Consider the following 23,740-nt stretch of genomic DNA (forward strand, 5'->3'; position numbering starts at 1 on the left):
CCATGGGGAGAGAGAGAACATGCAAACTCCAAATAATATACAGCAGGCGTCAGGGTCTGGATCCAACCTCCTGCATACCAGGCGAGGAAGTTAAATAGCAAACGTTTTAATGGTAGGTTTTTACCCTTTTAACTGGTACAAAACTGACACCTTTATTCAAGGCATCATGTTTGCAATGACCACAAAACAAGTAGTCAATAAAGCAAACAAAAAGAAGCAACTCTGATAAGGATAATAATATGCACTGTCCTTGAAGTTGATTGGCCCACACCCGAGACGGCTTTCTTTAGAGCCTAGTCCCCATTGGTGTAGGGCCAGATGACACCAGAAGGCGTAAGGACAGTGCATATTATTATCCTTATCAGTTGCTTTTTTTTGTTTGCTTTATTGACTACTTGTGTTGTGGTCATTGCAAACATGATGCCTTGAATAAAGGTGTCAGTTTTGTACCAGTTAAAAGGGTAAAAACCTATTATATTTTGCCACTGGTAAAAGAGATCTCATAGAGCAAACGTTTTGTGCAAGACCATTTTCTTTATAGTACATTGAGAGGTTAGAGACACCATGGAAAATAGTTGGAGACTGGGACCCTGTTAAAAATGCAAGTAAAATAAACTTTCTTCATGAACACTTTTAAAATTGGCATATTATCTACTCACAGCTATTGAATAACGCAATAATTTGTGCGATGAAGAAGGGCCGTTTCCCGAAAAGACGCCCGTTACGTTTAGAGTATTTCGCTGCCACTTGTAAATTTCCACGCGACAAGCCACTTCGTTCAGCACTTCAGCTGCTATCATTTGTGATGGGTCGCTTGTGAAAAAAGAGCTATCCAACTCGGTGGGCCTTTCCTGGTATATAGAAAAACTGTTTAAATAGTTAAAATACGTTTTACTGCTAAGGCCGCAGCGTTATCAACGCGGAAAACGTGTTACCCAAGTTTTTTGTCGTGGCGTTTTCGGAATCGATGATCGGTGGGATGTAATCGTGGCCCTGAAGATGACACCACGGGAGGGGGGGGGGGAGCAGCTCTCATTGGCCAAAGACACGCACGCGGCCCTGCCCCGCGTGGAGTGACCGGGATCACTCGTACACACGGACGCGTCACGCGTGCGCGCCGATTAACAATTGAACGTGGCTTCACAATAATCGTCACCGGCGAGCGCGTGTTTTCAGTGTGTATAGTAAACAGTACCGTTATTGTAGAATGTAATTTCACGTGAGAAATGCTGTTATATATGTAACACACAGGAACAGTATTAGCGCTCACGAGCATTAGTGTCTTGTACGATGAATAAAAGTTTTATCGGTGAAAAGTGAATGTCGCGGACACGCTTTATGATTTGCCGAGCGCGATTGACATTTGGGGGAGTAGCGGAGTGGAGTAAACCCGCTTGGTCCGCCAGAATACTGCGGCGTGCCGGGGCAGTCACAAGCGACAAAGGCCGGGACGGTTTGCACCTCACCGCATTCACAGTTTGGTGAAATATCCACCCACACCTCATTCTGCCTCCACGTGTTGTACGGTTGATTAAATAACCACCACTCCTCCTACGAGTGTTCCAGGTTTTTCTTTTATTTGAAGGGTTTCTCTTTGAATATTTCACAAACCTGAGAACGTATTTTAAGTCCAAACAATTAACCTTGCATCACTTCAAAAAAACCGTGCCAACCCTCCCCCCCAGTTCCTAATGCACAGTATTTGCAGGCAGAAACGCATACTGTGGAATGTGTTTTAAGTGTCCAGAATAGCCACCGCATGGGAAGAAATGTCCTTAAGTCTTAAAAGCTGGGGTGGTGTTTGTGCATCACACTGACAAAAGCACTGTGGCTGGGGAAAACCCACACAACTCCCCCCTTATTTAAATAAAAAGTCTTGCGGGTGCATTTAACAAACACTTTGTACGGCCACACATTTGACGATACAAAAAGCACGTTTAGAAATAAAACTCCGTGCAATTCCGTACCGAGAGAACACGCAAACTTTTCAAAGTGATGTTTTGCAAACCGTTACGAAAAGTAGCTGCTGTGGTATGTACAACTTAGTGTACAGGTTTATAGCTTTATATATACACACAGCTTTAAGTGACAGTTAAAATCAACGACGTTCAATGAGAATTAAATTGGTCACTGGCGGCCCCACGGCTGCAATGAGCAGTGCCCGTCATCGCCGCTTGCAGATCTCTAAAAACGCGGTCTCGTCGAGATGATGCAATGAGGCCCTTAGCGGCGCAGTGGCTTGACCGAAACTCGGCAGAGGTCGCAACCGGGTAACCGATACCCGATACCCGGCTACCCGTACCCAGCCGGTTACTCACCAGTGACTCACGGCCTACACATACCCGTACCCGGCCGCACCAGGGTCGCAAACGGCCGGGTACGGGTACCCGTGTGCGGCCGGGTACGGGTGGGCCGTGAGTCACTGGTGAGTAACCGTTTGTCACTCATTTCCCAACGTCTTGTCTCTTCTCACAATTCAAGTTCCTAGAATCAACCCACCCGCGCCTGCAACATGGCTTCATCCCAGAGGTCGCAATCGGGTACCCGTTTGCGACCCTGGTGCGGCCGGGTACAGGTAGGCCGTGAGTCACTGGTGAGTAACCGTTTGTCACTCATTTCGGGTAGGGTACGGGTACGGTACGGGTAGGGAACGGGTACCCGGGTACGGGTACCCGTTTGCGACCCTGGTGCGGCCGGGTACGGAATCAAAACCCGTTTGCGACCTCTGAGACTCGGCTTCTGCATCTGTTGCAGGGGAAAGCCGTCGCAGGAAGGCCCTGGTGCTTGGAACGTTTCGTTTATTGATATTGTTTGCGTGCGGGAAACTGCGGAGTGCCCGGAGAAAACCCCACACACGTTGGAGCGCAGAAAACACAAACTCAACGTAACAGGAATAGTGAACGGAGAAACCCTTTCTTGTGATCCCAAAGTGTGTGTTAAATTCGCGGCATGGGCCACCATCGGAGGACTGATGTCATCTGTAAATCCCATTCACTACAGAAGAGCGAGTGGTGTGTCTGCCAGTGTCCCCCCCCCCACCTCGTCTCCCAGTGTCCCATGTCTCATCCCCTGGTTTGTTTGTAGACACCTACACGGCATTGTATAACAGAACTGAGATGGGGAAGAAAAAGACAATCAGTGGAGGCTGTGGCTAGAGCTGGGAATAAAATATTCTACCGGGTTCTGTTTAACCACCGGAGATCGATCAAAGTAACATTTGAGGTTCATCGGCCAAAAAGGAACTACTAGATTCTATCTTATCTATCAGCACTTGTTTAAACGGGCAGACTCAGTACATTGAGTCTCATCAGCAAGGGTGTGTAACACGAGGCAAGCCCAGCAACGCTGCCTCGCGTTAAGAGGGAAGAGCCGTTCAACCACCAACCCCAAGCGGGTTGTCCGGACATGAGAGCAACATGGACGTCACGGGAAACAGTTCTGCAACAGCTGTGACCATCAACAATTATAATGAATGTCTAAGTTCAGGAAAAGCTTCTACCGGCTTTGGGTTCCTAACAAGTGCCTGGGATGAGTGAGGCCCTGTTCAGAACCGAGTGTGTGTGTGCGTGCGCGCGCGTGTGAGTTTGTGTGTTCGCGATTGAGTTCCATTCGGAGTGTCATCCAATGAGACTGGGCGTGTGTTCGCTAAAAGCTCCCCCAGTGTACAACCTCTCCCTCCCTGCGTCTCGATCAACAACGGGGTCTGTCGGTCCGTGCGAGTCTACACGAGTCCCACCCCCCAGTCCCACGTCTCTCCCGCTAGATATCCGTTCGGTGTTCACCGATTTGCATTGGCTTTCCATTGCCGAACGAATACGGTGGAAGGCTGCGCTCATCACACACACAAAGTGCTCGTCACAAATTAACCGGGACAGCTCGCTGATCTCGTCAAGGGGCATAAAACATCACGCGAACTCCGTCGGTCATCCTCGCGGCAGCAGCAGTAGCACCGGCTTTTGACTAGCCATCCAATAAAGACGGTCGCCGCTTTCAGATGTGGTTCTGCGGACCGTCTGGAACGCTCTTCCTTCCGATGTTAGGAAGCCACTGGAGCTATGCCACTTTTAAATAATCTCGATTGAAAACTCACTTCTATTAGAGCTCCTTTTTGTGTTTAGTTTGTTGTCCTTCCCCTCTGATTAGCGCGGTTGGCTACGTACGGTGCGAAACAAAGTTCTACGTACGTACGTACGTACCCACGTACGTCGCACTCTTCCGCCGGCGGCAGGAGGACCGTGAGCGAGACCTGCGGCCCGACCGGCGCTCCGCCCCCCTAAGCCCTGGCTCCGGCGCCGATGCTGCCAATCATCTTGTCGATTCTCTCGTCGTTGCGGTGGACGGACGCCTTGACGGCGCCGATCTGCTCCAGCTGCTCCTGGATCTGCTGATCGAGGGTCGTCAACTCGGCCCTCAGCGGCTCCAGCGCCTTCTCCGTCAGCCTTGGCGCGCGTACGAGACACGGGCGCACGATAAGGACGCGCAAGCTGTAACGACTAAACTATTTTCTATTTCACCAGGTGAATGCCTCGCCGAGCTACGTAGCCATTTTTTTCAGAAGCGACCATCTGGCTATCACAAATGATGGCTCAACCAAGTGGGCTTCTATTATTACGTTGGCATTCATGGCAGCCAAATACATCTATAGAAAAGATCTTCACAGCCCATCGGATTCCTCCAGTATAAAGATTCTGATTCTGAAATGCGGAGGGGAAAACCGGAGGACCTGGAAAAAATGTACACGCGACCACAGGGTGAGAGGACACGCACACTCCATATATACAGTGTCAGGGTCGGGATCGAACCCACGACCTCTTGTATACCAGGCGAGAGAGTTAACATCGCAGAACCGTCTAGCGATATGAGATGTATCTTCTTGGTTCTTTCGGTAAATTCACGTGACTTTACTGAAAGAACCAAGAAGATGAATCCCTGCAGTCACGAAAGCTTTAAATAGAGATGAGATGTAGTTGATAAGAGGACGGCGAGACCGTAAAATATTCATGAACCCCCACAACTTCGGCCAGTGGTTCTCAACCGGGGGTATGCGGACCCCTGGGGGTAGGTGGCAGTGTCCCAGGGGCTAGACGGTGACTTGTAAATGTGTGAAGTTACACATCATACGCGAAGCCACTGGTGAATAGTCACGTGTGAATCTTCCAATATAAAATAACAACGATAACATTTAAATCCGTTGGGTAACCCGGAATCATGGTGGGTCAGGCAAAGGGGGGGTTAACTCGGTTGAAACAAAATTCAACAACAAGGCAGGGAGTACATTTGCCATAAAGGCTTGAGGACGACTGGCTTAGGCTGTGGAGACAGGAGCGAATGTTAGGGTCAGGCCACTAGGCCTGCATCGCAGTGCAATGGACCACGGCATAAGCTCTCCAGCAAGACGCAAAGATCCCCCGTATAGCCTTGAACCGACTGTTGGGACAAGTGCCGTTACATTGAGTAGCACCTCTTCTTGGTTCTTTCGGTAAAGTCACGTAGAAGGGAAAGAACCAAGAAGATGAATCCCTGCAGTCACGAAAGCTTTAAATTGAGTAGCACCTATGAAGGCTGCCACGGCCCACGAGGGTGGTCAGAACCACACCCGGCCGCTGTGGTCTCCCCAGTGGCGACGTTTACACAGCAGAGAGCAGTGGGTACTCAATTGAGGCTGAGTCGCCCTAGGGGAGGCCCACGACAAATGTTTGGTAGCTTAAAGCAGGGAATCGAACTTCTAGATTTGAAGCTTTCGTGACTGCAAGGATTCATACTCTTAGGTTTTTTCGGTAAAGTCAGAAAACCTCCTCCCCCCCTCCCCCTTAACTTGTATATAAGATCTTGTCTCTTGGATTTTTCCTCACTTGATACAGTAAATCTGGCTGTGACGGTCCCACCTGATGACGGAGACTTGTGTTGCCTCCGAAACGTCGTGAATTATTATTTTATTTCTATTATTATTTCTATTTATTTTTTACCTACGTGACTTTACCGAAAAAACCAGGGCATCGAAACTCCGTTCGCCGGGGGGGTTTGTAGCGCAGCGCGCTAACCGGTTACACCACTGCTCCTCACACACACACACACATGCGCGGCCACACGCGGGCACACACGTGGGCACACGTGGGCACACGCGGGCACACACACGCGGACACACACACGCACGCGGACACACACACGCGGGCACACACACACACGCGGGCACACACACACACGCGGACACACACACGCGGACACACGCGGGCAACCTGTGCTGGTCGGCGAGAGCCTCGGCGTGCTGCCGCCTCTGGCGCGTCCACGTGGCGAGCTCGGCGTGCATGGCGTCCAGGTCCTCCTGCAGGTAGTCCATCACCTTGCTGAGCGGCAGCGTGCTGCGGCACAGCGCCTGCACGGCTCCACGTAGGCGCTCCGTCTCGCGCAGCGCCGCCTCGCGCCCCTTCTGACGCGCGCCGTCCATCACCACCTTGCAGCACGCACGCACGCGCGGGCAGAGATCCCCACCCCGCGTCAGCTTTAACAGACTGTTGGGGCGAGTGCGCTTCGCGAGGAGCAGCGCATATTATGATGGCCGGCACGCGACGGGGGGTGGGTGGGTGGCCGGCACGCGACGGGGGGTGGGTGGGTGGCCGGCACCATGCCCTAGTGGCGATTACACTCCACACCATGTGCTCATTTGAGGCCGAGTCGACCTAGGGGAGGCCCAGATAACCGTCACTGGTGTTGGTAGCCGTGAGCGGGAATCGAACTCTGACGACGGGGGTTCGTAGTGCAGCACGCCAACCACTACACTCCCGCTCCCCCTACCCCAGAGACGCACACAGACATGCACGCATTCGGACATACTGACAGACAAGCACATACGTACATCCGGTGCAAAATAAGTTATTTACACAAACACACACAGGCCTTTGACCCCACATAGGCTTCTTGCACCACTCTACATACCAATCATCGCCCCCTCTTACTGGCAGGCTACCACCTACACCCCCCCCCCCTAAATCGTGTCACTTTTGCAAACGAGACTTCATCCCCGGTCTCTTGAGTTGGGACTCGCGTCCAACAAACGTAAACTTGGGACCGTCACGCGTGGCCTGGGGACGGGGGGGGGGGTGTTAATTCGTCCCCTCGGCGCACGAAGCCACCGCCACCGCCGCGCACCTTGGGCGGTGTCCGCGTCGCTCCGTAGCCCTTCTTCGTCTCCAGGATCTTCTTCACGAGGCCACCTGCGGCACAAAGCGGCGCACGTCGGCACGTCGGCAAGTCGACACGTCGGCACGTCGGCACGGGGAAACGACGAGGCCAAGGGGCTCGCGCGGCTCGGGACGCCGCTGCCCTCATCCCGCGGTCGCCAGGAAGCCGAGTTCCACTCAGGGGCCTCGGGTCTCCCAAGTCGGTGGTCTTCATCGTAAAGGCCCCCCCCCCCCCCCCCGCGGGTCCCACCGGTGGGCCGGGCCCCCCCCTGGTGGCCTTAAGCACGGCCTCTCCGACAATACACGAAATGTGAAATACCGTCCCCCATCATCATCATCGTGCTGTCAAACCTCCCCAATGGTTTCAAAGGTGTGGTGGCCCCTTAACACTACTGATGTCTTATCGGCAGAGTGGGCCCTCCCATCTCTGAAAATGAGTGAAGAAATACTGCTGAACAAGTCGACGGCTCCTGGCAATTTTCGTTGTTTTTGGCCGATTCCGTCAAACCGAGGCGTCGGTTGAAACAAACCCGAGATGGGCACGAGACTCAACCTCCCTGCGGTCACAGGTATACCGCTCCACCCTGTTACTCTGGCCACCACGCAACTCCCACTCGGTTACTCTGGCCACCACGCAACTCCCACTCTGCTACTCTGGCCACCACCCAACTCCCACTCTGCTACTCTGGCCACCACCCAACTCCCACTCGGTTACTCTGGCCACCACGCAACTCCCACTCTGTTACTCGCGCCACCACCCAACTCCCACTCTGCTACTCTGGCCACCACCCAACTCCCACTCTGTTACTCTGGCCACCACCCAACTCCCACTCTGCTACTCTGGCCACCACCCAACTCCCACTCTGCTACTCTGGCCACCACCCAACTCCCACTCTGTTACTCTGGCCACCACCCAACTCCCACTCTGCTACTCTGGCCACCACCCAACTCCCACTCTGCTACTCTGGCCACCACGCAACTCCCACTCTGTTACTCGCGCCACCACCCAACTCCCACTCTGCTACTCTGGCCACCACGCAACTCCCACTCTGTTACTCGCGCCACCACCCAACTCCCACCCTGTTACTTTGGCCACCACCCAACTCCCACTCTGTTACTCTGGCCACCACCCAACTCCCACCCTGTTACTTTGGCCACCACCCAACTCCCACTCTGTTACTCGCGCCACCACGCAACTCCCACTCTGTTACTCTGGCCACCACCCAACTCCCACTCTGTTACTCTGGCCACCACCCAACTCCCACTCTGTTACTCGCGCCACCACCCAACTCCCACTCTGTTACTCTGGCCACCACCCAACTCCCACCCTGTTACTTTGGCCACCACCCAACTCCCACTCTGTTACTCTGGCCACCACCCAACTCCCACCCTGTTACTTTGGCCACCACCCAACTCCCACTCTGTTACTCTGGCCACCACCCAACTCCCACCCTGTTACTTTGGCCACCACCCAACTCCCACTCTGTTACTCGCGCCACCACGCAACTCCCACTCTGTTACTCTGGCCACCACGCAACTCCCTCAACACACAGCGTGTCTGGACGTCTCGCCGCTCGTTTGCGCGAGCCGCAACGCCCCCCTTGTTTTCAAAGCGCCGGATTATCGCCCCCCCCCCCCGGGGCGGCTGAAGAAGGGGGCTGCACGAGAGCGGTTGCGTGGACACAGGGAGGGGAGCGGAGGGGTGGCACTTATGTTGATATGCGGCAGACGGCTCACGGATGCATAGTTGGCATTTGCTGAATAATGAAACACGAGTTAATTATACTCTGCAGTGCCACGTGTGCACCCTCCCACGCCAACAACAGCGCTGGCGATCACGCACACTACGATGGGATCCCACGGTGGCGGAGATGTTAACTACCTCGCCTGGTATACAGGAGGTCGTGGGTTCGATTACCACCCTGACACCTGCTGTACATTTGGAGTTTGTCTTTTCCCTGTGGTGGTGCGGATTTTTCTCCGGGTCCTCGGGTTTTTTTTCCCTCCGCGTTTAGAAACATGCGTCCGTTTGGCTGCGATAAATGTCCACGCGATAAGCCACTTGGTTGAGCTATCATTTGCGGGCCAGGTCGCTTCTGAAAAATATCGATACTTACCTGGTGAAATAAAAATAGTTTAGTTTTACAGTTTCATTTATAGATGTATAGATACAAACTAAAAACTACAACCACCCACCGTGTTCCTCTCCATCGACGTCTTCCGTAGCCTCCAACTGAAAAAGAAGAACCCCACTTTAGACAGACAGGGTATGGGGGGGGGGGAGGCGTTGCCACGGTTGCTGTTGGCAAGCACTTTTGAGGCCCGAAGACACCAGGGTGTATCATGGGAAGAATATCCCACAATGCCGAAGGAAGACAAGTGGTGTACGTTATTATCATGACTACGGGTACAGAATTCCCAGGACGGCTGCCTCCACAAGAGGACAACGCTGGGAAAAGCAGGACAGGTGGCAACCCCAAACCAGCACCATGTATTTTGCGACTCTCCACGGCGCGACTCAAAACCTCCTCTGTAATCCAGGACCAGGGTCCGTTGCCACTGCCTGCCGTTGTTTCTCCGTGCCCTTCGCCCTCCTGTATCCTTGCACTACACGGCTCACGGTTTGCACCCCACTCCTCCTCCGCAGCAGCGCAGCTCATAACCTCCTCCTCCTCCTCTCTGCACCGAGGAGCATGACCAGGGGTCACTGCCTGTCGTCGTTTCTCCGCGGCAGCCTAAGCCGTCTGCAACGCCATCGCCGCCCCCTACATTTCCAGCAGCAGCAGCATGCGCAGAGTTTTTGTTTTTAAGGAGGCACTCACACGGAGCTTGGCTCTGCACCCGACAGTCAGATTAATTTACATCTGTGCGCGTTATAAATTGCACTGATATTATTGTTGATAATTATTATATATTCAGCACAGTACTGCTGGGACAGTACCCAAGCTGGGGTGTTCCCACAACAGTCCCACAAACTTTATAAAAGCTGTTCCTGGGACGGTAATCTGGCTGGCATAAAGCTCGCATGGCTCCTTGAAGTGAGAAAGAGCCTGGGGCTCACGAAAGCCGACTAAACGATGGCGAGTTGTTAACTACCTCGCACTAATTTTGCTGTCACACCAAAACTTGACACACTGATTTTGCTGTGACGGTTCCACCTGAAGACGGAAGCTTGTGTTGCCTTCGAAACATCGCGATTTAATTGATTTATTTTCTTTCTTACCTACGTGACTTTACTGAAAACGAATAATTTAAAGTCGAGTTTAGTCGTGATGTCACACCATCGTTGCCCTATGCCAAGGAGGTCGGGCAACAAAGATAACGAGAGACATTTCTTTTGTTCGAATTCGGTAACAAACAAAAACAATTACAGGCAGTCCCCGACTTACGATGGAGATGCGTTACAACGACCCCATCGTAAGTCGAAAATATCGTAAGTCCAAGATGGCCTAGCCTACCCAGGAGACTTAAAGAATGGTGATAATTTAGCAACACAGAGCAATTTGCAGTAGCGTACTGTATAAACTATATGCGTACAGAACATCCCGGCAGCGTCCAAACGTACAGTATCGTACCTCGTACGCTGCTGCGTTTGCCTGCCGCGCGAAATTTAAAATATTTTACAATTTTCTCGCATCGCTATCGCCATCGTAACATCGAAATATCGTAAGTCGCACCCCATCGTAAGTCGGGGACGACCTGTACTTCAATCGCCGCAATGCGACGTGAACACGAGACGGTCGTGTGGTCCTTGACAAATGACGTATCCGAGCCAGAGGTCGCAACCGGGTACCCGATACCCGTACCCTACCCGATACCCGGCTACCCGTACCCGGCCAGGTACGGGTACCCGTTTGCGACCCTGGTGCGGCCGGGTACGGGTACGGGTAGGCCGTGAGTCACTGGTGAATCACCGTTTGTCACTCATTTCGGGTAGGGTACGGGTAGAGAACGGCTACCCGTACCCGGCCGGGTATGGGTACGGGTAAGGAATCAAAACCCGTTTGCGACCTCTGCTCTAAGCGGGTCCTTGAAGGCTGATGACCGCTGCCCATGCCCTTCACGGCAACCGATTAGTTCTGGGCGCAGCGTTTAAAATACCGCACTCACAATGGCAACCACGGTGGTCGTACCACCAATGGGCAGCACTACGTCACATTCTCTGTTTGCATAAAACACTATTTTATATAGACGCTACATTCGTCTGCTGTGCGTATAAAATACCAAACACCGTTAATAAAAACAATCGTTACCGATGTAAAATTAAATCAGTAGCCAGGAGTTGTAAACATGAGGCTTATTGGCAGTGGGGAGGGAGTGAATGAACATCAGAGTCTGTGGGCCAGAGCACATATTGGCACCACCTCAGACAGCAAAACTTTAGCCGTGTCGATTTGTTCACAGGGCTGATGAAAATGGATTACTGGATAACCACACTTCGTTATTTCACATGGTTGTCACACAAGTTATTGGCCAGTACTGACGAGCGAAGCACCTGGGTCAAGCAGGCCCGTGGTGGAAGATGCAACTGTGAACATATTGCACTGTGGCCCACAGAATAGGGGGAGGCCAATGCATAATTGATTGTGAATGAATGGGAGGCAGGAGGGGGGGTGGGCGGTGGTGGTAGTCTATAGAGACGCCACATGAATATTCTAAAGCTTATCTTTGCAGGAGGCTCGCACCTGCTTTTAAACAAGGCTCTGGCGATGCATAATGCATACGCGAGTGTAAACACACCGGGCCTGTGGAGACTGCGCACGGATGTTACTAACCCTCAGCGCTCTCTCGCCTGATTTTTAAGTAAGTAAATAAATAAAGCTACGGCTGCCACTCTTGCGAGACGTTGGCTTCCGTGCGCACCGCCTCAACGACGCGAGCCCCCGCCGCACGTGGAGGCCGCACGACGGAGCGTCGCGGGTTTGCCGAGCGAACGCGACCACGTGCGGGGGGCTGGGAGAGAGCGCGACTGGAACCCGTTGCATTCTGCGGGCGAAGGTTTCGTGCTAGCGTCCACGGTTTCTAACCGCTGGCTTATCCGGTGAAGTACGTAAATACAAAACAAAAGATCGCCCGTATAGCCTCGGCAGAGTGTTGGGGCAAGTGCTGGCGAGCGGCACCTATTAAGGGCCTGTTACATTTTCCATCGTAAATAAAATCTACCAAGTCGAACCATCCGGTTATACGACCACTCGCAGCTGAGCACAGAGAGGAAAGTACACTCACAGGCCACCACGGGAGGAAGCCACGTGTGGGAAAAGTTCATGACGGAGGCCAGGAGGAGGCGTTCGTGTTGAACAAGCGCAGAGCCCCACACTGGACATCTGTGAGAAAGAGCTTCACAGCTCATCGGATTCCTCCTCCAGACTAAATAAAAGATTCCGATTCTGGAAGCCGGGGTGGGATCTCCGAATCGCTCCGCCACCACTCGGAACACCAACGAGCTGGTCGGACCAAACTCCTCTCGCGCTCTCACTAAGCGGCGGACGCTGCTTAGAAGTTAGGCGGGCGGCAGAGGTCGCAAACGGGTTTTGATTCCTTACCCGTACCCGGCCGCACCAGGGTCGCAAACGGGTACCCGTACCCGGCCGTACCCGGCCGGGTACGGGTAGGGTACGGGTATCGGGTACCCGATTGCGACCTCTGGGATGAAGCCATGTTGCAGGCGCGGGTGAGTTGATTCTAGGAACTTGAATTGTGAGAAGAGACAAGACGATGGGAAATGAGTGACAAATAGTTACTCACCAGTGACTCACGGTCTACCCGTACCCGGCCGCACCAGGGTCGCAAACGGGTACCCGTACCCGTACCCAGCCGGGTACGGGTAGCTGGGTATCGGGTAGGGTACGGGTATCGGGTACCCGGTTGCGACCTCTGGCACGCGGCTTTTAGTAACTCGGGAGGGCGCGTGGACGAACCGACGCGGCGGGTTGAGCTACCGTTAAGAGGCACGCATTTTTTTTATTGTTTTAGATTATTTTGCTGCTATCAAATGTCCAAATGATGAACCACTTTGTTGAACTACCATTTGTGGCCAGGTAGCTTCTGAAAAATAAGTTCATTACCCTCAGTGGGCTTTGCTTGTAGGATTATAGTTTATCTTCTTGGTTCTTTCGGTAAAGTCACGTAAGGGAAATAATAAAGTAATAAAAATAAAACAATAAAATACAATTCTCACGACGTTTCGGCCACAACGCAAGCAGCCGTCCTCAGGTGAAGAAACAGAGCTGTGGGAAAGACAGCAGCTTGCGTTGTGGCCGAAACGTCGTGAGAATTTTATTTTATAATGTTGTATTTTTATTATTTTATTATTTCCCTTCTACGTGACTTTACCGAAATAACCAAGAATATGAATCCCTGCAGTCACGAAAGCTTTAAATCGAGATTATAGTTTAGTTTTATTTGTACGTATTTAGGCGATTTTTTTTTACCTTTCCTTTACCTTTCCACCCCTATCGTGCTTTTTGTATTGTTTGTTGTAACGTTCTTACCCTGCGCCCCCCTACAGGACATCTGTGAAAAAAAATAGCTTCATAGCTCATCGGATTCCTCCTCCTCCTCCTCCAGTCTAAATAAATATTCTCATTCTGGTGACGTGGAACTCACGGGTCCTGCGGCGTCGAGCGAGTCCGAGGTAGCTGGCGCCGACTCAGCAACCACGAACTGCTCGTCATCGTCATCGTCGCCGCCGTCGGAGTTCCTGCCTCCTTCCACGATGACGTTGGCCACGGCCTTGGCACTCCCCGTCCTGAGCTCGGCAAATACGCACACACACACACACAGTGAGAGAATGATGCACACAGCGACAACGATACACGCGCACACACAGAAATACGAAGATACACGTACACACAGAGACCACCAAACGCACCACACATACACAGTGAGAGAATGATGCACACAGCGACAGCGATACACGCGCACACACAGAAATACGAAGATACACGTACACACAGAGACCACCATACGCACCACACACACAGTGAGAGAATGATGCACACAGCGACAGCGATACACGCACACACAAAAATACGAAGATGGAGAGACTCGGCCGAGTTTGTGGGGGGACCGCGAGGGTTGGGGTCGCCACGGCGATGCCTCGTTACCTCTCGGTCGGATGCGTCTCGGCGCTCTCCTGACGTCGGATTCTCGGTGCAGCTGGGCGGGCGCTGCTGGGGCGCGGGGGCCTCCTAGTACACGCACACACGCACACACGCACACACACACACACGCACACACACACACGCACACACACACACACGCGCACACACACACACGCACACACGCGCGCACACACACGCACACACACGCACGTACGCACGCACGCACGCGCACACACACACGCGCACACACACACGCACACACACACGCACACACACGCACACACACGCACAGACACGCACACACACACACGCACACACACACACACACACGCGCACACACGCGCACACGCACGCACGCGCACACGCGCACACACACACACACGCACGCACACACACGCACACACACACGCACACACACACGCACACACGCACACACACGCACACACGCACACACATACGCACGCACACACACACACGCGCGCACACACGCAAACACACACGCACACACGCACACAGCACAGAGCGCGCAAACAAAGACAAAGATTCCCCTTATAGCCTTAACAGACTGTTAGGGCAAGTGCTGTTAGCAAGCACTTATGAAGGCCGACACGGCACGCAAGGGGGTGGTTGGCCAGCACCACGCCCGACCACCTTTGTCTCCCCAGTGGGGATGTTTTTACACACCGCACCAGGTACTTATTAGAGGTTGAGTGGACCTAAGGGAGGCCCAGGACCGGTTCAGATAACCGTGAGCAGGAATCGCGTGTGTGTACGCAAGTCCGTACCCTCATGTGTCCGCACTCATGTACGCAAGTGTGTACGCGCTGGGGTGTATGCTCTCGTGTACACTAGTGTGTATGCTCTCGTGTACACTAGCGTGTGCGCTCTCATGTACACTAGCGTGTGCTCTCGTGTACACTAGCGTGTGCGCTCTCATGTACACTAGTGTGTGTGCTCTCGTGTACACTAGCGTGTGCTCTCGTGTACACTAGCGTGTGCGCTCTCGTGTACACTAGCGTGCGCTCTCATGTACACTAGTGTGTGTGCTCTCGTGTACACTAGCGTGCGCTCTCGTGTACACTAGCGTGTGCGCTCTCGTGTACACTAGTGTATGCTCTCGTGTACACTAGTGTGTGTGCTCTCGTGTACACTAGCGTGTGCTCATGCGTCCGCACCTCTGTAGCGGTAGCGCAGCAACATCAGCAGCCTCGCCGTTCACCCGCGCTCCCTCCTCCTCCTTCTCCTCCTTCTGCGCGCCCTCCGCCTCTGCGATGCGGGAACGATTCACTCGCTTCGGCTCACGAGCGACAAGCCTGCCGCCGAAGCGACTCGCGTTCATCCCCGTTAACCCCTACGCGGGAGCACGGCTCGGTGCGCCCTGGCCCGACGCTGGAGATGAATGCGTTGCGGGCAACGACAGCAATACTACCGGTTTACGTGGGGGATGCGTTCCTGAAAGGTGCGACTGAAGGATATGGAAGCGCTTTAAAGGGTAGTAGTACAGTGAGGGAAAAAAGTATTTGATCCCCTGCTGATTTTGGTTAAATACTTATTTCCCTCGTTAAAATGCAAATCAATTTATAACATTTTTGACATGCGTTTTTCTGGATTTTGTTGTTGTTATCCTGTCTCTCACTGTTCAAATAAACCTACCATTAAATCATAGACTGATCATTTCTTTGTCAGTGGGCAAACGTACAAAATCAGCAGGAGATCAAATACTTGTTTTCCTCACTGTAGGCGGTGGAGGCGAAGGCTGAGAGGCGACGGATAACGACAAAGGACGCACGATGCTGTAAGCGATGCAATTGCGTTGTTAGAATACACGCAGCAATCGTCGCAACCCCGACGACTGCGAAAAAAACTTCGTGGGACCCTCCTGAAAGAGAGCCGCGAGACTCCCGGGTGCCCGAGCCTCGCAGCGGCGCCGACGTTCGCTCGCCGCGCACGCCCCACCGTGAGGCCAGCCGCACCGGTGGCCTCCCGGGGCCCCACCTTCGTCAGCGGCGGCGGCGGCGTCGTTGGTGACGACGTCGCGGTGCCGTCTACGGTGGCCCTTGGCTGTGGGCGGCCGCACCACCCGTGCCGGGCTCCCCGCCTGCGGCAAAACATGGCAACAGAGCAGTCGCACGTGGCATGACCGTCACCGAGTCCCAGAGGTCGCAACTGGGTACCCGATACCCGTACCCTACCCTGGTGCGGCCGGGTACGGGTACGGGTAGGCCGTGAGTCACTGGTGAATCACCGTTTGTCACTCATTTCCCAACGTCTTGTCTCTTCTCACAATTCAAGTTCCTAGAATCAACCCACCCGCGCCTGCAACATGGCTTCATCCCAGAGGTGGCAATCGGGTACCCGTACCCTACCCGATTGCCACGCCGCATGTATCGTGAAGATGTACGCATGTACAGTAAAAGCTTGGCTTGCGAGTAACATGGTCTGCGAGTGTTTTGCGAGACGAGCAAAAATTTTAAGTAAATATTAATTTGATAAACGAGCGAGGTTTTGCAATACGAGTAGCACGTGTGTACGCTTTGTCTGCCGAGCGTCACGTGATCACAACTGATGTACGAGTTCTTTGGATTACAAACACGTTTCCGGAACGAATTACGCTCGCAATCCAAGGTTTTACTGTATGTTGAACGTCTTTCGCATCGTACGTAGACAACCGTGGATATAATCGGAGATGCGGGGGGTGGGGGGCCAGGACAACAAACTAAACACAGAACGCAGTTCTAAACGGAAACAAACTAAACAAGAAAAGCTGACAACCGGCGCACTACGGAGACAACGGCGTAAGAACATGCTCAACGGAAGACCTGGCCCCAAAGAACGACGCGCTATTATCTCGCGAGAAAACAACGTGGGGCCTACGCAACGCAAGACGTTACAACGCACGTTCAAATGCTCACTGAACATTTTGAATCTAAACGACTGCCCTTGCGATAATTGTTTTTTTACCCTTCTATCTGGCAACAAAACTGACACCTTTTTTACAAGGAGTCATTCATGTTTGCATAGACCACAATACCTGCAGTCATAACGAAAAAAAAACTCTGATAATGTATGCACTGTCCTTGAAGTTGATTGGTCCACACCCGAGACAGCTTTCCTTAGAGCCTAGTCTCACATGGTGTTGGACCAGATGACGCCAAAAGGCGCAAACTCAAAGACAATGCACCATCAGAGTATGAGAGCTCTGGGTAAGCATTGCCTCCACCATCACCTAGAGCTCTTTTACACGCTTTCTATTAACTCACTCTGTCTGTTGTTGTTGTATCCTCAAATCTTGTAACTAAATTTTTACCCACTTCCCAATGTGGTATCGACTGCAAACTTAGTATACTTATGTCATACTGATGACAATACTATATTCCATCATTAAAAATTAAAATAAATATTTTCAAACCATCTTTTTTATATGTTATGTTTCGGCTTGGGTCTAATTGTCCACGCTCAACTGACGTTGGCTGTAAATCACCACGGCCCCTTACATTATGGCAAGCTTCGGGGCCACTTCCTGGAGTCGTGGAGTTTTGCCATTACGAGCGCGGTACATTTCATTAAAGCGTGTTTTAAAAAAAGTATTTTTAAATATTACTTATTTTTTTCAGAAGTGACCTGGCTACCACAAATGGCCGCTCAACAAAGTGGCGTATCACGTGGAAATGTACAGCAGACAATATATCAAATCTCTGCACCAGATCGAGTTAAAAGATGACATCACCCTGCTGCTGCTCTATTTAAGACCGGGAGCCAGTGGAGGGCTTCACCATTCTGGCAAATTGCCCGATGAAGCCGGATGTAATTACCAGCGAAACGTCGTGCTACTCAAAATTTAAAATGATGTTGATTCACTCTTCAACACACCGGTGGGCTAAAGTAGTGAACTATTTGTCCTTTGTAAACGTGACATATTTTTTACTGTTTGGCCGTGTCGGGCGGTGGAGGGTTACGATACATTTATAAATAACCCAAAAAGCTTTATTATGAATATCATGGGACTTTGTTTCCCATTATCAAAGTATGACCATGAATAAGAATGGGTTTAGCCCTTCAGAGCGTGTTTGTTTACATGTTCACCACGTGCGGCTAATGCAGACTTGACTCCTTGCAAAAGGTTTCTATTTGGTGTTTGAACATCCTGCACCGAGTAGCATAACACAGCATGGTCAAACAACCCCCAATGACAGACCCAGCATGGGCAGGCCTTTTTTAAGGTGCCGAGTGACCAGCGGTTGGAACTTATCGACAATGTCGGTGTAATGGAATGGCTTAAAACACAGTTTGGGTCGCGTCTTCCTTTGAATTCAAGGTGCAGATGGTGAAAGTAAAATACCTCAAAATCCACAGCATCGGCAGGCTCAGACGCAGGCTTGCGACAGAATGAGAAAGACAGGCACGCACGCACGCACGAGCACACTCGTCTTGACACTGGGTTACTTGAAGCCGTGAAGTGATCGACAATGGTAAAAGCTCGAAGAACAAAGCGTGTGAGAGACGGACCCCAATAGAAATGCGCCATTCACGGAGCGTTGGGTAAGGAGGGAAGTGTTCCAGGAAGCCTCCCTCCCCCGTGCAAGCCACAGTCACTCACCTCCAGCCCTCGTGCGTCTTCCGAAGTAGCTGCAGTCGGCGGCTCCCTGTCTCTGGACTGGGTCACACACAACACAGCAAGCGGCAGCAGCAAGAGATGGTGGGGTCTCCTCAAGAGTACGGGTGAGTCCACGCACAAGTTCAACAATAACAGCAGCAGCAGCAGCAGCAATGTCTTTGGTATGTGGTTGGAGCCAACCGCTAACCACATACCAACATCTCACAGTGGCAAAATGTTAACTACCTCGCCTGGTATACAGGAGATTGTGAGTTCGATCCCAACCCTTACCTCTGATCAGCATGGGGTTGGCTAAGTACGGTGTGAAGGAAGTTGAACATTACATTCTATTTTTGTGTACGACGGAAATACGCTCAGCGGCTGAGCAAGTAAAACTCGGTGCATGGTTTATTTACGAGATAGAATCAGTGGAATGATGCATATATTGATCAAAAAATATAAATGTATCAATGAGAAGGTTGCGACGCACGCTTCAAACCCTGTACGAATTAATGTTTTTTTTCTTCAAGCAATTCGCACACGTTTCACGAGTCGGGTTCACAAACCAACGCTGCGTGTCGCCCGGAGTTTCTGCCATTTTTGCGGCAATGTTAACAAACGGAATCATCTGCCCAAATCACCCCGGGACCATGGGGGCCTCGTCGCCCACGGGGCAGGCTGTACCCCCTGTCGGTGCTCTTGTTCAATATGAAAAAAACGATTAAAAAACACAACAGAATTCCTGAATGGAATTGTGACACCGAACCGTGACGTGGGAGCGATGTGCAGAGCTGGGGGGGGGGTGAATGGCACCGCTCCCCGGTTCTATCTTCAACAATCCGGTGAACCGATCGATAATGAATACAGCCGAGGTTTTTTCGGTTCACGACAATTTGTTTTTGACATTAAACCGGAACATCCGAAGGCTGTACGGGCTCCGAATGCCATTTCCTTTTCGGGAAAGTAAACAAATATCGTTAACAACCCATCTAAATTTCGATTTAAAGCTTTTGTGACTGCAGGGATTCATCTTCTTGGTTCTTTCGGTAAAGTCACGTAGAAGGGAAGTAATAAAATAATAAAAATAAAACATAATAAAATAATTCTCACGACGTTTCGGCCACAACGCAAGCAGCCGTCATCAGGTGAAGACCAGGTCTGTCGGGGAGACAGCGTCTGAATGAAACAGCACCATGCTTGGAGCGTATATTTAAGCTGGGTTGGAAGGGGGGGGGGGGAAGGGGCGCCTTGACAAAAATAATTTGCATATCAAGAGGTCACTTCCTGACAAAAGAGCTCAAGTGGGCCTCACCTGGTAAACCTTCAAATAGTTTTAATTTCAATCCCATTTTCTTGGCACCACAGCTCTGCAGTCACCCTCCGTGGGGCACCAGCTCGTCCGTTTTGCCGGCCGGAGTCACCGTTAAGTTGCCTTGGCCTGGTTTGCATTGCTCAAGTGCCGGAGGGGGGGTGGTGGTGGTGGCTGGGGGGGGGGGGAGGCCTTGTAACTCAAAAGCCCTCACCCAAGTTAAATAAATAAGAGGCTCGCTCCGTTGATCCCATTAGCTGCCCGCAGGGGTGTGACCGCAGCAATGCAAAACTAAACTGCTAAACTATTTTACATTTTACCAGGTGTAAGTCCCACTTAAGCTACGTAGGTCTTTTTCAGAAGCGATCTGGACATCACAAATGACGGCTCAACGAAGTGGCTTATCATCGCGTGGAAATTTATAGCGGCCAAATACGCTAAAAGCGTGATGTTGATTCTAAATGTGGAGGGGAAAAACCGGAGGACCCGGAGAAAAATCCGCTCGACAACAAGGGGAGAAAGACACGCAAACTCCAAATATACAGGCCTCGGGGGGGTTGGGATCGAACCCACGACCTCCTGTATAGCAAGCGAGGTCGTGAACATCTCTCCACCGTGAACCTCGCTTCACCGATCCCATTAGTGGCCCGTGGGCTGTGACCGCAGCTATGGTGAGGGCAGACAGGGTGACTTCTCGACCGAGTGCGCAGAAGCCGACCTGAGTTTCGCTTCAGGTTATTTATAGTCTGTTTTTTTAAAATCAACGTTCATATATACACGGGCCCGATGGTCTGTTTGCGGGAGAGGTGGAGCGGTGGGTTACAACGCTGCGCTGTAAACCCAGTGACCCGAGTTCGATTCCTGGGCACGGAGAATACCAGTGGCGAGTGAGATCTGAAGCGGACCTGGTCTTCCCCTTCACACAGCGTTGGTGTACGGTGTTTTTTTCTGCAATGTTTTGCTGTCTTTTCTTGGATTTTCTGTTTGCACTCAGTCACATATTCACTTTAAGATGTTTTTTGTTCATGTTTTAGTTTTTTGTTTGTTGCGGTTGCACCCGATTCAAGAGCCGAATGGCTCACAGGGCTATACCTAATAAATGAACTTGAACTTGATATCGTGCACTCACCAACGTGAAGGATTGTTAACCCTTTCAACATTCCGATGACGTACGTGTACATAATCGGAAGAAAAACTAAAATAAAATAACTTTAACGGGACCGAAGCACCCACAAGGCCATGTGGGAGGGCGCGTGGCAGAGTCTGGCGCCCGCATTGAGTACAATCCGTTTAAAAATATCGCCACTATGCCTCTCGAAATTAAATTAAGCCGAGTCGCTCGCGCGTTCCGAGATTCGGCGGTGAACGGGACCCCCACCCTGCAACTGGCAGAAGTCTCGGAACGGGAAAGGATTAAGTAACGCCAATGACAACAAATACAGCATGGGAAGGCCTTCAAAAAGGGCTGAACATTTTAACTATTATTTTGTTTTCTTGGTTCTTTCGGTAAAGTCACGTAGAATGGTAATAATAAAATAATAAAAATAAAGCATAATAACATAATTCTCTGTCGGGAAGACAGACCTGTTCTTCACCTGAGGACAGCTGCTTGCGTTGTGGCCGAAACGTCGTGAGAATTATTTTATTATGTTTAAATGTTATTATTTTATTATTTCCATTCTACGTGACTTTACCGAAAGAACCAAGAAGATGAATCCCTGCAGTCACGAAAGCTTTAAATCGAAAAATATTATTTTGTTGCTGTTACTACTTTGTACGACCCACCACAAGTCAGGTCGCTGTACCGAAACAGAAGTGGACATGCGCAAACATTTGATAGAGACAGTCATAGTCAGAGTGGAAGAGTAAGGTCCTGTAGCCTGCACTTGAACACGGGGAACGAATTGACAGCGGGGTCAGCTGCAGAGAGGAAGCGACCCCCCACTCCCAACCTCCCCCACCCATCGACTGCAGCTTACGTCCCCCGCTCACCTTTTTATCTTTTTTCTCTTCGTCGCGCTGCTTGTCCCTCCGCCTGTCCTTGTCTTTGCTGCTTCCCGCGGCCACACGGTCTCCTCGCTCGTCCTTGTCCTTCCGCTCCCCGCCCCTCTCCCCGCGCTCCCCGCCCCTCTCCCCGCGCTCCCCGCCCCTCTCCCCGCGCTCCCCGCCCCTCTCCCCGCGCTCCCCGCCCCTCTCCCCGCGCTCCCCGCCCCTCTCCCCGCGCTCCCCGCCCCTCTCCCGCTCCTTGGAGCCCTCCGCGTTGCTCTCCTTCTCCCGCCTCCGCTCCGAGTCTCTGTCGCGATGCCCGTCCTTCGTCCTCTCTCGGTCCCTTTCGCCGTCTTTGGCCGCGTGCCGCTCTCTTTCCCTCTCCCTGCCCTTGCTGTCTTTGTCTCCCTCCTTGCTCTTGTCCTTGTCCCTGTCGCGATGGTGCCTGTCTTGCGAGGAGGCCTCCTTCTCCTGGCGTTCGCGGCTGCCCGAGGGCTCCTTGAACTCCACCTCCTTCTTGGTCTGCCCAAGAGACGCGGACGAAAACGCGAGCCGGCAGACGGCGGTAACCATCGACGCGCAGAACGCGTCGCGTGAGAGCGACAACGGATTTGACACGCGCAGCGCCGCCGAAACGCCCACGGCACGGTTAGGTGACGGCAGATTGGGGGTCAATTCCACCCAGCCAGCAAAGCTGGCGATGGCGTCGGTCTGGCGAGGGCTGGCTGGGGGGAGGGACGGACGGATGGACGGTCACGTCCAAAGGACTTGTGTGGGCTTGCTAGCTATCCTCTAAGCACAATGTCAGAGCGTCTCCCAACTGCCTCTGTGGTTGGGCAGCGAAGGCAATGCAGATCAATGAAATTGTTGTACTGTACTTGTTTGCTCCCCGCCTTCATCATCCCTCACTGAACAGCGTGGTGAACCGTGGTGAAATAACCTCCACCACCCAAAAGGTGTGGGGGAGGGGGAGACTATCATCTCGCAGTAGATTGACGAAGAGCTGTACAACATGATAATTGGTTTTTTACCCTTTTATCTGGCAACAAAACTGACACCTTTTTTACGAGGAGTCATGTTTGCATCGACCACAATACCTGCAGTCATAATGCAAACAAAAAACACAACTCTGATAATGTATGCACTGTCCTTGAAGTTGATTGGTCCACACCCGAGACAGCTTTCCTTAGAGCCTAGTCTCACATGGTGTTGGACCACATGACGCCAAAAGGCGCACAACTCAAAGACAATGCACCATCAGAGTATGAGAGCTCGGGGTAAGCAAAAGGTGTCAGTTTTGTTGCCAGATAAAAGGGTAAAAAAAACAATTATCATATTCTTCTACTGGCAAATGAGGTTCCAATGGAGCTGTACAACAGTACACTGGAACAAAAATCCGATCAAAAACCAAAAAATATAACTGCATTGTCGTTTCCGTGCAGCGGTGGAAAGATACGCTCTCGGTGCGACGTTCACCTCCACTCACAGCCTTGAGCTAGCCGCGGAAACTCCACATTTCCACGGCGAGGACCACTCCATCCAAGCCGTGCCGATTTTGACAAACCCCCAG

General features: G+C 51.9%; 1 protein-coding gene across 1 annotated transcript in view; it reads right to left on the reverse strand.

Moving 5' to 3' along the window:
• Positions 1 to 1,555: 1,555 nt before the first annotated feature.
• The window catches only part of TRAF3IP1 (TRAF3 interacting protein 1), a 33,732-nt gene continuing 11,547 nt past the window's right edge, over positions 1,556 to 23,740 (reverse strand). The window contains exons 5-16 of the mRNA XM_078878590.1: positions 22,409 to 22,692; positions 22,177 to 22,333; positions 18,879 to 18,935; positions 18,621 to 18,656; positions 16,277 to 16,379; positions 15,457 to 15,547; positions 14,285 to 14,368; positions 13,785 to 13,926; positions 9,375 to 9,411; positions 7,147 to 7,211; positions 6,237 to 6,451; positions 1,556 to 4,439 (exon numbers count right to left, since the gene is read on the reverse strand). Of these exons, the coding sequence (XP_078734716.1) occupies positions 4,274 to 4,439; positions 6,237 to 6,451; positions 7,147 to 7,211; positions 9,375 to 9,411; positions 13,785 to 13,926; positions 14,285 to 14,368; positions 15,457 to 15,547; positions 16,277 to 16,379; positions 18,621 to 18,656; positions 18,879 to 18,935; positions 22,177 to 22,333; positions 22,409 to 22,692 (1,437 nt within the window). The 3' untranslated portion in view covers positions 1,556 to 4,273. The remainder of the gene's footprint in view (positions 4,440 to 6,236; positions 6,452 to 7,146; positions 7,212 to 9,374; positions 9,412 to 13,784; positions 13,927 to 14,284; positions 14,369 to 15,456; positions 15,548 to 16,276; positions 16,380 to 18,620; positions 18,657 to 18,878; positions 18,936 to 22,176; positions 22,334 to 22,408; positions 22,693 to 23,740) is intronic.

This window comes from Lampetra fluviatilis, chromosome 51, assembly GCF_964198595.1.
Source record: "Lampetra fluviatilis chromosome 51, kcLamFluv1.1, whole genome shotgun sequence".
NCBI lineage: Eukaryota > Metazoa > Chordata > Hyperoartia > Petromyzontiformes > Petromyzontidae > Lampetra > Lampetra fluviatilis.